The sequence below is a fragment of the Brassica rapa genome, chromosome A08, assembly GCF_000309985.2.
Source record: "Brassica rapa cultivar Chiifu-401-42 chromosome A08, CAAS_Brap_v3.01, whole genome shotgun sequence".
Classification (NCBI taxonomy): Eukaryota; Viridiplantae; Streptophyta; class Magnoliopsida; order Brassicales; family Brassicaceae; genus Brassica; species Brassica rapa.
The window spans coordinates 2,022,284-2,035,736 of NC_024802.2; the positions used below are offsets into that span (position 1 = coordinate 2,022,284).

Genomic DNA, 13,453 nt, shown 5'->3' on the forward strand with positions numbered 1-13,453 from the left:
CAGCGCACTGGTCTCTAACATCTCTAGGCATAGTATCAAACACCCTGATACGAGATCCCAAAATTTGTCTCTTTGCCAATATTCGAACGTCTTCAGAAAATCCCGCAAGTTTACACACTGCGGAAAACTCTCGAAACAGATTATGGATATGGCAATTCACACAGAGTTAGATTACGAGACGACAACTCGTAGTCTTCCCTCTACACCCATACAAATGCCATCGGCAGCAACACGCCTTATAACCGCTACATAAAAACTAGACCATAAAGGTCCTACTGGAAAACTAGTCATAAGAACCTTAACTCCAAGATGAACTACGAAAGGCTTGATCCCTTCAACAAGGGTACGTAGGCAGCCGTCATAAGGCGCAGCCCCAATCTTATCGCGTTTTCTACTTTTAGGAGAGCGAGAAGATCACTTACCACAGACCTTTTCAACCATTAATTCCGCCTAACTCACCTACCTTGCCTAACTTGCCAAGCCACTCGCTAGAACCTCACGCTAGAAGCTCATGATTCTAACGAGCTGGGGGGCTAACTGTTGGGGTCAAAATCGGTCACGACGGAATCAATGTCTGAAAGTCCGTAAAAATCAGCATAACCGTTTTTACGAAAAGTAATCTTCGTAAAGATATCTTTACGAACAGCCTTGCAGTAAAATATCGTCCAAATCTCAATCGAACCACTAAATACCGATTGTCCGAAGGCAACGGACATGTATCCAAATCGGCCGCGGACAAGCTCGAGTATGGAAATCAGACCGCGGACAAGCCAAGCTCGACCGATACGCGGCAACCAAGCATGCACACAGCTCGGTCGCTACGTAGCGACCGAGCTCGAGCCAAGCTCGGTCGCTACGTAGCGACCGAGCCCAGCCAAGCTCGGTCGCTACGTAGCGACCGAGCGATCGTCCCGCTCGGTCGCTACGTAGCGACCGAGCTCGAGCCAAAGCTCGGTCGCTACGTAGCGACCGAGCGATCGTCCCGCTCGGTCGCTACGTAGCGACCGAGCGATCATCCCGCTCGGTCGCTACGTAGCGACCGAGCTCGAGCCAAATCTCGGTCGCTACGTAGCGACCGAGCGATCGTCCCGCTCGGTCGCTACGTAGCGACCGAGCTCGAGCCAAAGCTCGGTCACTACGTAGCGACCGAGCGATCGTCCCGCTCGGTCGCTACGTAGCGACCGAGCTCAGCCAAGCTCGGTCGCTACGTAGCGACCGAGCGCTCGTCCCGCTCGGTCGCTACGAAGCGACCGGGCTCGAGCCAAAGTTCGGTCGCTGTGTAGCGATTGAACCTTTCCGAACGTCAATACGACACCAGTTCTTGCATTCTCGTCAAAACCTTCGAATGCTATCTCCCGAAGACCGTAGCAAGCTCAGTCCATGTTTCCCGCCATTCTAATTCATCGATCAAACTTCGCGGATTAGAAACCGCGGAAAACTCGTAGTAAACGTGTCGAGTCGGAAGACGGCCCAAAGGGACCTAAAACACGACTCGAGGCCCATCCTACGATTTTTCTAATCAAAAGCCCGTAAACCACAGCCTGGTTTACGCTTGGTCTACAAGGAAGGATAAATGTCAAGTTTCCGCGGATAAATACGGAAGTTTTGAAGATAATTGTGAAGATCGGGAAAAATGAAATATCTCCATTTTTATGCTATGACGGCTTAAGGGCAGAAGAGTAAAAGCGTAAACCGACCTTGGAGCTAGTATATAAGGAGTCCTAGGCGAGGAGCAAGAGGGAGAACTTTTTAGATTCAGAATTCTCTGCACTTAGAAACTTTAGGCTTATTCTCGACAAGTTCGGTTTCTATGACTGGCACTCAATTACTAGACGAATTCGCCCAGGCAGTTCGATCTCTTGTCCAGCTCTATCAATTGAACTACGTTCGGCTTGATCCTCGAAAGGGGTACGTAGGCAGCCTTTAACAAGGTTCAGTCCGAAATCAATCTAAGCCTTTTAGATATCTTTTTCGTCCTTTGTTATCGAGCTGCGACTCAACTAGGATTAGGGTTTTATGTTGCTAGAACTAGGTAACTCGCTGACGGCCCCTGCGGCCAAAGCCTTTGTATTCTCTTGTAATGATCGCAACGCTCTTACGCGGACTCGAAATAAGATCTACTGTTTTCTCTAAACTCGTTTGTTATCTTTTCATGATTTCCGCATATATTCGATCACTTGTCGTTGGCTCTCGCAGAGATCCGGGACCTCTGGGAAATTAGGGTTTTCCTAGTTTCCTTATTTAAACGGAAATCGACAGTGCGAATTTCGGTTCCCACAGAAGTTATGGAACGAGGGAATGCAAGAAGAGATGGATTCGTTGAAAAAAAATCAGACTTGGAAGCTGGTTGAGAAACCAGAGAAAAAGAAGATTATTGGCAGCAAGTGGGTTTTCAAGCTGAAAGAAGGCATTCCTGGAGTAGAGAAGCCGAGATACAAAGCTAGATTAGTAGCTAAAGGGTTTTCACAAGTTGAAGGGATCGACTACACAGAGGTGTTTGCACCAGTGGTGAAACACGTGTCGATTAGAATTATGCTGTCACTTGTTGCAAATTATGATCTTGATTTGGAACAACTAGACGTGAAAACGGCTTTCCTGTACGGAACGTTAGACGAGGAGATATATATGGCACAGCCAGAAGGTTTCGTTGAGGAGGGAAAAGAAGATCAAGTTTGTCTCCTGTTGAAATCACTTTACGGATTAAAACAATCACCAAGACAGTGGAATAGGAGATTTGATAGTTTCATGAAGCAACAAGGCTTCGAAAGAAGTGCATATGATCCTTGTGTCTACATGAAAGGTTCAGACTTATCTCATATGGTTTATCTCTTGATCTATGTTGATGACATGCTCATAGCATCTAAGGATTCTAAAGAAATTAAAAGAATCAAAGATAGCTTGAAGAGAGAGTTTGAGATGAAGGACCTTGGAGCAGCTTCAAGAATACTTGGAATGGATATTATTAGAGACAGGAAGAAAGGAACTCTAAAACTATCGCAAGGGAAGTATCTACAGAAGGTGCTGGAAACTTTTAACATGGCAGAGAGCAAAGCTGTGGTTACTCCTATCGGACCACAATTCAAGCTTAAAAGTTTGACACAAAAAGAAGAGCACGAGGAAGCAAGGTTCATGAATGTGATCCCATACGCATCAGCCGTTGGAAGTTTAATGTATGCAATGGTGGGATCTAGACCAGACTTATGTTTCGCAGTGGGCTTAATCAGCCGTTATATGAGCAAGCCAGGAAGAATACACTGGGAAGCTGTTAAGTGGGTGATGAGATATCTTAAAGGAGCTCTAGATTCGGATCTATTGTTTACTAAAGGAGAAGATTTCAAAGTACGAGGATTCTGTGACGCAGACTACGCAACCGATTTGGACAGAAGAAGATCCGTGACAGGATATGTGTTTCAAGTCGGAGGCAACACAATAAGCTGGAGATCAGGTCTCCAACATATTGTCGCACTATCAACGACAGAATCAGAATACATGGCATTAGCCGAAGCTTTTAAAGAAGCATTATGGCTTAAGGGGTTTGTTAGTGAATTGGGATTCAAGCAAGATGATGTGAGAGTGTTTTCAGATTCACAGAGTGCTATACACTTAGCTAAGAATGGAGGATTCCATGAAAGGACTAAGCATATAGATACTAGACTACACTTTATGAGAGACGTAATTGAGGCTGGCGATGTTACGGTTCACAAGATTCACACATCTATCAACCCTGCAGATTTTCTAACTAAGTGTGTACCTGGACAGAAGTTCGAGACATGCTTGGAGATCCTCAAGGTTCTGCCTTAGAAGGTCTCGCGTGGCTGCAGGTGACAATGCTGTCGAGTTGATCACCTCGCGGAAAGGCCACAAAAGAAAATATCAGTTTCAGGAAAAGTAAACTGATGGTTCGACAGGGTTATTATAAAGCTCGGAAAGAAGATGAATTTGAATGTAGAATATTACCTTCAAATAATGACGGGTGTAGACAGGAGCTGTCTATGCAAGGAATCTGAAAAAATTATTCAGGAAATACTAGTCAAAGAATTGTTTTATGCAGAGATTAAGCTTCAAACAGAAGCTGGAAAAATCATTATAAAGAGATGAATCAGAAGCTCTACCTGAAGACGTGGGGTTGTAGCAAGGAAACGCCTGCAACACAGTTGTGAACAAAAGTTATTAATTCACAAGTTCAAAGCTCTTAAAGGAATTGAAGCAACAATTCTAATTTGATTACCTTACGGAAGTAACGATGGTGAAGAGACGTCAACACCATGAGCTGTAACATTAAACAAGGAGATATGTTTAATTATTCAGCAAAAGAATCTTTCGTTACAGGTTTCTAGGAAAGCTTAAAAGACACGTATGTATACAGGAAGGAAAGTCAAAACAAAAGAGGATACTTTTTTGGTCTTTGGCAAAGTTCTGGTTCGTTTTTTTCCGAAGGTGGCGTGAGGAGGAGTTAAGTGGTTTTGCCATTTGATAATCACAAAGCTACAACAGATTCATCAAGGCACGAGCTGGAAAAAGAAATTGAGATCAAAGGTTAAAGCTTTGTTCAAATGTCTAAGGAAAAAGACAAAGAGGAGCAAAAGGAACCTGAGACGTCAATGGCGGAAGCGGTGACAGCTAACGCCGGTGAAGACGAGCGGCGGTGAAGTCGGGATCTTGTCTTGGTCACGGGGAATCGAAGGAGAGAGAGATTACAGCAGGGGCGAGATAGAGAGAAGCAAGGATCGGAGAGAAGCATGCATCTCCGGTGACGACGGCGTCGAGGAACAGACGATCGTCCGAGAAAGACGAAGCGGTGAGCTCGTCGAAGCTTCTGGTCGCCAAAAGAGAGAGAGAGAGACGGAGAAGACGATGAGTGAGGCCAAAGAGTCAAGGTGGAGAATGTGAGGCTTGTGTCTCTTGGGCCATCTGGTGGGCTGCTTATGGGCTTCGGTTTTAGACCTGAAACAAGACATAAAGAATATGGGTTAAGTCTAAGTATTCCTTATAGCTTTAGGATATATGTTATTCCTTATACAACAAGGATTAACATGATTAGGTCTAGTATAAATAGAGGTCTCTGCTCAAAGTTGTAAGATACAGAAACATAAAACTCTCTAAAGCATAGAACACGCAACTAGTGCGAAGCTTGTAACGTTTTCGATTCATAGTGATATAGAGTTTGTCTCCGGTTTGGAGAGGACTCGCCCAACATATTGTTGTGTCGATTTACTTGTTACAAGAAACAGCCAAGGTCGTTTCTCTACACTAGCTAGTCAAAGTTAAATCTACATCCACCGAGCTTTGAAATCGTCAAACGATCTCCTGGAAGAAGATTTTTGAGCCAAAATGTCAGACTTTGGTTTTGTCAGGACTACAACAGAAAACAGAGAATCAATGAATACCAATTGTTTGTATTGTTACTATGTTTTGTGGAGAATTTGTTAAGTCTTTACGGAAAAATAATTAGATTTTAAAAAATAATTTATTACGGCTATTCTAAATATGTCATATTTAAAATCATCTGAATAAATGTAGTAATTATTTGTAGGAATGTTTAAAACTAAAGAAATTGATGATTTGAAAAATCTATAAATTTTTAAAAAATTTTAGGGCAATTCTCATAAATAGACCATTTTCAAGTTTTGGTCACAAAAATAGACTACAAGGAGGAAAATGACCAAAATGTTTCATTTAATAGGTAAAAAGACACTAATACCCTAGATATATAAAAAAATAAAAAAAAATAAAAAAAAATTATAGTTTTAGATTATATGTTTTCAAATTCAGACTTTTTATAATTTTTTTTTGAATTTTTATTTCGAAATTTTTTGTAAATTTTTTTTTCAAATTTTCTTTTTGTAATTCGAAAATACTTTTTGAAACTATTTTTAAAATTTTTATTTTAAAATTTTTAATATTTATTTTCTATTTTATAAAATTTTAAACCTCAAACTCAAATCCCCACCCCTTAACTCTAAACCATAAGGTTTGGATTAGTTAACCCTAGGGGTATAAGTGTATATTTACCTCTTTAATGAAAGATTTTGATTACTAGAGTCTATATTTGTGATAGAAACTTTTCAGTGCTATCCTATGACATTTTCCTAAATTTTACTTAATTTTATTTTTTTTTCCTTGAAATTTTACTTAATTTTACTTATTTTTTCTTTCAAGTTCAATCGCTTACGGTGCGTCAAATTCTCAGGTCCTCATCACTATGCTGAAGACCAAGGAATCAAAGAAATTGCTTTTTGGGATACTGTTTGACATCTATCACTTTAGTAATGTCTTTGATACCATCTCATTTCGACTATTCCCCGTTTAGAGAACTTTGAAGCTGATTTAGTGGCAAAATCAGCACTTGTTGTAGCAGACCCTCCTTCCTTCAGTGAGGCTAACTCTTTCTAGATTAATATCAGTAATCAGTAATGTTTGACTAAAAAATAACTAGTCAATGAGCGCATAAGGAAATGGTGACTCAATCTCAGCAGAACATAGCATTGCCACCTTCTCAAAGCAACCCATAGGATATGTTATTCCTTCGACATGTTTAAGACATGGATACGCATTATCCCCTTTATGCTCATCTTGTGCATTGAAGCTCTGATCTCCCTCCTAAACGGAGAAAAGTGAAAATCATATTATGGGGTTTACTAGTTATCAAGGTAGTCCCCAGATCTTACATCTTCCTTTTGCGGATGACAATCTATTATTATTTTGCAAGACGGAAAAGGGACAGTGTTTGGTAACAAAGTGGATCATAATTTAAAAAATATATTAAAAGAGTGCTCGACATTACTTAGGACTACCATAAAAAATTGAGCTTCTAAGATGAAAGTTTCTTTCTTTGTACAACATCTTCTAAATGGTCATGTTAACGAGTGGTTGGCAAGAATACTTTTGAAGAGATACAAAGAGGTATAAATTAAATATGTGGCACAAGCAGTTCTGCAATACATTATGTCGAGTTTTTTTTGTTACTACAAGACATTGTGGAGAAATTAAAAAAGTGCAATCTTAAAATTCTGGTGAAGTTCAAGACAAAACAATTGAGGCTCTATTGGATTGCATTGGATAAATTTGTGTTCCACATGATAAAAATAGGCTTGGAATTCAATACTTGCATGACTTTAATGTGGTGTTACTTGCAAAACAGTAATATAGATTAATACATTTTTTAAATTCCTTACTTTCGCGGTACTTAGATGATGTTATTCCAACCGATCTTGTCCTTTAGAGGACTGTGAGGTTTACTCGCATTCTTATGGCTGGCGCAGTATTATGGCAACGAGACGACTCTTGAATTCATGCCTATGGAAAATTATCGGGGCATGCCTCAACACTAGTGTGGTGAACGAACCGTGGCTTCTAGACACAAATACACACCCACTGAAGGCTTCTGATCGAGTGACTTACAGACACCTACAGCTAATAGTTCATTCCTTTATTAGGCATGATACCAGGGAATGGAATACTCCCCTCTTACGAGTTTTCTTCAACTCTGAAGATAAACCTCTGATCCTCGGGTTGAGACTTAGTTCTATGAGGTCCAGGGATGATTACACATGGAACCATACGAAATATGAAGTGCATTTATATAAATCTGGGTATGATTTGCTACAAAAGACCAAGCTACAAAGTGCTTAGACTCAAGTTTTGAACCAAGCATTACTGGCTTACATATCCATGTGTGTAGAGTCGAAAGATGAAACACTTTATGTGTCAAGATTTCACAAGATGTATATTGATGACTAAATTGCTAGATTTTAGGATTTTCGGTACTGACATTATATTTCCTATATGCAGTGGACCAAAGGAATCTATAGATCATTTTCTTTTTTGATTTCCTCCTGCCTTTGAGTTTTATCAAATTATCTGTCTGTTTCAGATTTCTTCATGAGTACCTATGTCTACCAAACATGGATTTCTTATTTTGTAGGATACATATTGATACCTTCATTTGGATCATTTGGAAGCAAAATATGACGAAGTGTTTAATGGCAAGGATGTTTAGCTAGTTGACACCCTCCATCTAGCCTTTCTTGAAACAAAAGTTGGAGAAAAACGAACATCAAAGAAGTCAAAGAGGACACACATGTTTCACCTTTTTTGGTTATAGGTTCAACACCCTATGTGGAAAACCATGATTGGCCCCGACATGCCAAATTGATGTCTCATGGGTCAATCATGGTTCAGCCAATGGACTAAGGTGGATCCATAGTGTAATCAAATGGGAGTTAAACGGTTTAGACTCTTATAAGTCTTTCGTCTCTTTATACTATAGATGGAAAATTTACTTTGGGCGATATTATGCTTACGAAATTTGCATATTATTATGATATGAATTGCTTAGATTCGTGGACATGGTTGTTAACCCAATCAACTGGCCAATCTTTATCTTCCAACTAGTCTAATTTCACATTCTACAAAACAAATTTTGATTTCAACAATTCTCACATCCTCATGTTTAGGAATACGAGTGTAAGTTCTCTTGCCAAGAAGGCGAGAAATAGTAGTGTCTTCTTTTCCATATAGATTAAAACGGATCGAAAAGGATGGTTCTAAAAAAATAATCTCGATTATCTATTATTTTTATAATATGAATGTTGACAAAAAAAAAATCATGAAAACCAGTGATGAATATTATGATGATTAAGCGTATGTCATTTTCAAATTTACTTAAAACTTGTAGTGTCTTATCTTGTTTTTTTTTAAAGTGAGTTAACATTTGACAGCTGCATTCATTTTCATTGAATTTGTTTTCAAAAATACCAAATCGATAACCATATCTTTATTTGAGATACTAAAATAAATGAGATATATGTTTGTTTAACTGATTTTTATTTTTTAATAATTACATATAAACAAATATTAAAATTTAATTTAATTAGATATTTTTAAAATATATAACCATATTTGAATAACTCGAAAAGATAAAAAGAAACTGAAAATTTGAAATGAGAAAAGAGAGAAAAAAATATCAAAAGAAACAGCCAATCAGATACGAAAACGTGTGTTGCTGACTCTAACACAAATGGTGTGAATGAAAATATAAAAATATATCGAAGAGGGGAAAATCGCATAAAAAACCTTGAAAGTGTCACTTACTAGCACTTTAAACGTTGAAGTTTTTTCGCTAGCATTTTTAACCTTCAAAGTGATATTTTTATCATAAAAAACCTCCAAACAAGAAAAATGACCGGTTGAACAGGTTAAAAACAGTTTTTTTTTCAAAAAATAATTATTTAATGAATAAAATAAACAAAAAATTAATAAAAATCGAAAAATTTAACAAAAAACTCACAAATTAAAAAATGAGAAAAATAAATAAATATTTAAAAATTAAATAAAAAATAACAAAAAATTCAAAAAATAAATAAGATCAAATTAAAATGGAGAAAAATAAAAAAATCATAAATTTAAAAAAAAATGAAATTTTTTGAAACTGTTTTTTAAATTTTTTAGTATTTATTTTTTATTTTATATAATTTTAAACCCTAATTCCAAAACCTCACCCCTTAACTCTAAACCCTAAAGTTTGGATTAATTAACGCAAGGGGTATAAGTGTATATTTACCTCTTTAATGAAACTTGTTTTTGTGACTTTGAGCCTTGAATACTAGTTTGAGAACAAAAACTTGGTTTGGTGTTATCTTAGTCTTTTTTTTTTTTATCAACACATATCTCCAATGATAATTTCCAACATTATATTTGAAAATGAAAAAAAAAAACTTTTTGAATTTTCAATTTTTTGAAATTTATTATTATTTTTTATGTATTTTAATTTGATTTTATTTATTTTTTAATTTTTAGTTATTTTTATTTAATTTTCTAAATCTTTATTTATTTTTCTCACTTTTTTTTAATTTATGAGTTTTTTGTTAAATTTTTCGATTTTATTATTATTTTTGTTTATTTATTAATTAAATAATTATTTTTTGAAAAAAAACATGTTTTTAACCTGTTCAGCAGGTCATTTTTCTTCTTTGGAGGTTTTTTATGATAAAAATGTCACTTTGAAGGTTTACTGAAAAAACTTCAAGGTTTAAAGTGCTACTAAGAGACACTTTCAAAGTTTTTTATGCGATTTTCCCTATGGAAGAGAGAAAAGCCGAAACCTTTTTTTTTTCTCTCGTCTCCAATTTTCTCAGCTTCTGCTGGATCTCTCCAGCAGACACGATCCTTCCTTGGAGAGATTCGTACGGTAAAAGTGCTCTTCTCTTCCTTTCTATTTCGATTTGATTTATCGGGTTTGGGTCTCGGCTTTCGATTCCAATTTCGATTTCCCCTTTTGTCAATTGATTAGGGACTGATTGATCAACCAAGGCTTCTCGGGCAATCAGGTGAATAGAAGTGAGATTAGGCTATGTGGGTTTTGTATGTTTTACAGATTTGCTATGAAAGTTCTCAACTTTTGAGCTCATTATTTAAAAGGTTCATTTCTAAGAAGGAAGGTAGTGTTGGATGAGAATGAGATTAAACTATGTGTGTTTGTATATTTTACGAATTAAAAATTATTTGTTGTAAAGTTCTTAGCTTTTACGCTGATATAAATGTTAATTGAAGTTATTGTAACGAAAAATTTCTTTTTCCTACGTGGTACTGATGATGTCTGTTTTGAAGTGCAGAAATGGACCACGACGAGACAGGATGCCAAAGCCCACCTGAAGGTCCCAAGCTATGCATCAACAACTGCGGTTTCTTCGGAAGCTCTGCCACAATGAACATGTGTTCCAAGTGTCACAAGGCTATCCTGTTTCAACAGGAACAGGGGGCTAGGTTTGCATCTGCAGTGTCTGGTTGTACATCTTCATCCAGCAACATCTTAAAGGAAACCTTTGCTGCTACCGCGCTGGTTGATGCTGAAACCAAATCCGTTGAGCCGGTGGCCGTCTCTTTACAGCCATCTTCTGTCCAATTCGTCGTCGCAGAGGTAGTAGCTCCAGAAGCCTCTGCAGCAAAACCAAAGGAAGGACCAAGCCGATGTGCTACTTGCAATAAACGGGTTGGTTTGACTGGATTCAAATGTCGCTGTGGTGACCTCTTCTGTGGGACGCACCGTTATGCAGACATACACAACTGCTCCTTCAATTACCATGCCGCTGCGCAAGAAGCTATAGCTAAAGCAAACCCGGTTGTGAAGGCAGAAAAGCTTGACAAAATCTGAAGAACTCAAAACTCAAACACCAAAGTGATAGACTACGACCTCCTTAGGAGCATTTAGAATTGGAAATGAAGGTTTAGAATTTTACATATTTATTATTATTGCCTACTAAGGTGTTTACTCCTATAAGAGGGAGACATTTGATTCTAATAAAATCATCCATTAAGAGATCAAAGAAACGGAGTTGTCTCCTCTAAATCTAATAAACGAGGAGTTTGTCAGCTTCTTGAATAAATAGCATATTGATAGATACTGCCCAGAGGCGTCTATCACAAAGTTCCCTTTCTCCTATCTGCGCCTGATTCAAGGTGTCCCTCATGTTAACTAAGGTTTATAAAGTATACTTCCAAATATAAACCATTACTAGATCCAAGCGTGGGTTTTTTGGATTATATTATAATACAAAGTCTTATTATATCAAAAAAATATAATTTTGAACAGTTATATAATTTATGAATTAGTTTATTTGAGACTTTATATGTACATTTTTACGTAAATTTCTTTTAGGCATGAGAATTATATCCGGATAAAAAAAACAAACTGAATCGACCCGAAAATATAGGTTTAGTTCAGGTCCAGAGAAGATAACCTATTGGGTTTTTGGACCTGTAAGTCTTTGTTTGAGTCAATGTACTATTCTAGACCCGATCATAAATATGTTGTGTTTATTAGATATATTTGGATATTTCGAATATGTTTCCGGTATTATGAATATTTTTTTTAAGTTTTGGTTTACGATTATAGTTTTTGATTTCACGTAAATTTTCAAATTTAAAAAAAAAATTGGGTATTTTTTAAGTTCATCGTGTCAGATTTTGAATAAGATTTTGAATTTTTAGGTATTTGAATTTTTTTGGTATTCGTTAGGAATTTCAAATATTTTTTCAGATTTTTTAGATATTTTGATATTTTTTTTAGGATCCTAAATACCCGAACATATGTGGACCCATTATGTCCATATGAAGTCTAACAACCTTTTGATATAGATTTTTAACGTTATTGTACAAAAACATGGTTGATAAAATATTTTTCTGAGTAAAAGTATCATAAGGAATAATATTAGGATCTGTTAAAAATATTTAAAATATTGTATGGTTAGAATGATTAATGGTATTACTAAAAAAAAAGTTATACATGACTCCAACAACTTTTTTATATTAGATTTTTAAGATTATTTCTCTTTTAATAGTATTGATTCGTTTTTAAATGAAAAGTATATAAAAGTATAATATCTAGACCAATAATTTTCAAAATCGTAAATAATCAATACTGATATCGTGAAGTCGGGTTAATTTTAACAGAACCAATGAATTTATTTTGTGAAGGTAACATGAAATATTCAGAAAATTCATTTTTAAATATGAAAATATCTATCAAAACTATAGACGGTTGAAAGTTTAGCATATGATATGAGATTTTAGTAGAAACGTTTATATATGATATGATTACTTTATTATAAAGTAAAGATGAAGTTAGAATGTACACATATATGTCATGTAACCTCTCTTGATTTAAATCATATATTATATGATAAAAATGATAATATAAAACATTAGTTTCAATGCTTTTACGATTAAAAATCAAAATGGTAAATATAGTAATAATAGTGATTAAAATTTAGGAGTGAAATTTGAATAAATAAAGGAATTGAATAAATTATTATTAGAGAAATATATGGTAACATATTGTTAGTCTAAATTTAAGGTAAGACAAAAAAAAATAATAAGATAAATGAAAGGGTCCAAACAACTTTTATAGGTAGATTTTTTAAGACTCCTTCCCTTTTAATAGTATTGACTAGATTTTGATCCGCGCTTCGAAAGCGCGGATTTTTTAAAACTATAAACATAGTTTTATATGAATTAGTATTTCGGATTGTTGTACATTATTATGTTACGAAATCATATTATATTGAAGCAGATAATCTTAAAAAAATATAAATTAGGTTATTTAGTTTTTTGTATATACATTTTTATGTAACTCTTTCTAAGTCTGTGCATTTTATCTGATCCAAAACAACTGAGATCTACCCGAAAATATAGGTTCGGTTCGGGTCCATGGGAAAGGTACCTATTGGTTATTTTATAACACCCGTAGGTTTTGACTTTGTTCCAATCAGACATGAAACTCGATCGGATACCAAAAGTACTCAGATTATTTTTGTATATTAGGTATGTTTGGGCATTTCATATATCTTTTGGTATTACGAATATTCTTTTAAGTTTCAGGTTTGTGTTTCTGGTTATAGTTTCAGGGTTTACGTAGAATTTCAAAATTTTAAGAACATATTTCGCGTAATCAGAT

The 13,453-nt window shown here is 35.9% G+C and overlaps 2 protein-coding genes across 12 annotated transcripts; one reads left to right on the top strand and one right to left on the bottom strand.

Annotated features, from left to right (window-relative positions):
- Window positions 1-4,419: 4,419 nt before the first annotated feature.
- Window positions 4,420-5,750, bottom strand: LOC103848400. The gene is made up of 3 exons (XM_033277352.1): window positions 5,121-5,750; window positions 4,591-4,944; window positions 4,420-4,511 (listed from the first exon to the last, which is right to left on the bottom strand). The coding sequence occupies exons 1-3, from the start codon at window positions 5,149-5,151 to the stop codon at window positions 4,486-4,488; spliced, it is 411 nt and encodes a 136-aa protein (XP_033133243.1). The 5' UTR covers window positions 5,152-5,750; the 3' UTR covers window positions 4,420-4,485.
- A 4,339-nt stretch (window positions 5,751-10,089) lies between these two features.
- LOC103832848 (zinc finger A20 and AN1 domain-containing stress-associated protein 2) lies at window positions 10,090-11,328 on the top strand. Of its 11 annotated transcripts, none has more exons than XM_033277346.1 (4): window positions 10,090-10,189; window positions 10,292-10,388; window positions 10,420-10,470; window positions 10,609-11,328. In XM_033277346.1, exon 4 carries the CDS (start codon window positions 10,616-10,618, stop codon window positions 11,150-11,152), a length of 537 nt encoding a protein of 178 aa, XP_033133237.1. In that variant the 5' UTR covers window positions 10,090-10,189; window positions 10,292-10,388; window positions 10,420-10,470; window positions 10,609-10,615; the 3' UTR covers window positions 11,153-11,328. The 11 variants fall into 11 exon arrangements, with proteins under 11 accessions (XP_033133237.1, XP_033133238.1, XP_009107193.1 ...); XM_033277347.1 differs by having other exon boundaries at window positions 10,614-11,328; XM_009108945.3 differs by having other exon boundaries at window positions 10,420-10,439.
- The last annotated feature ends 2,125 nt before the right edge of the window (window positions 11,329-13,453 follow it).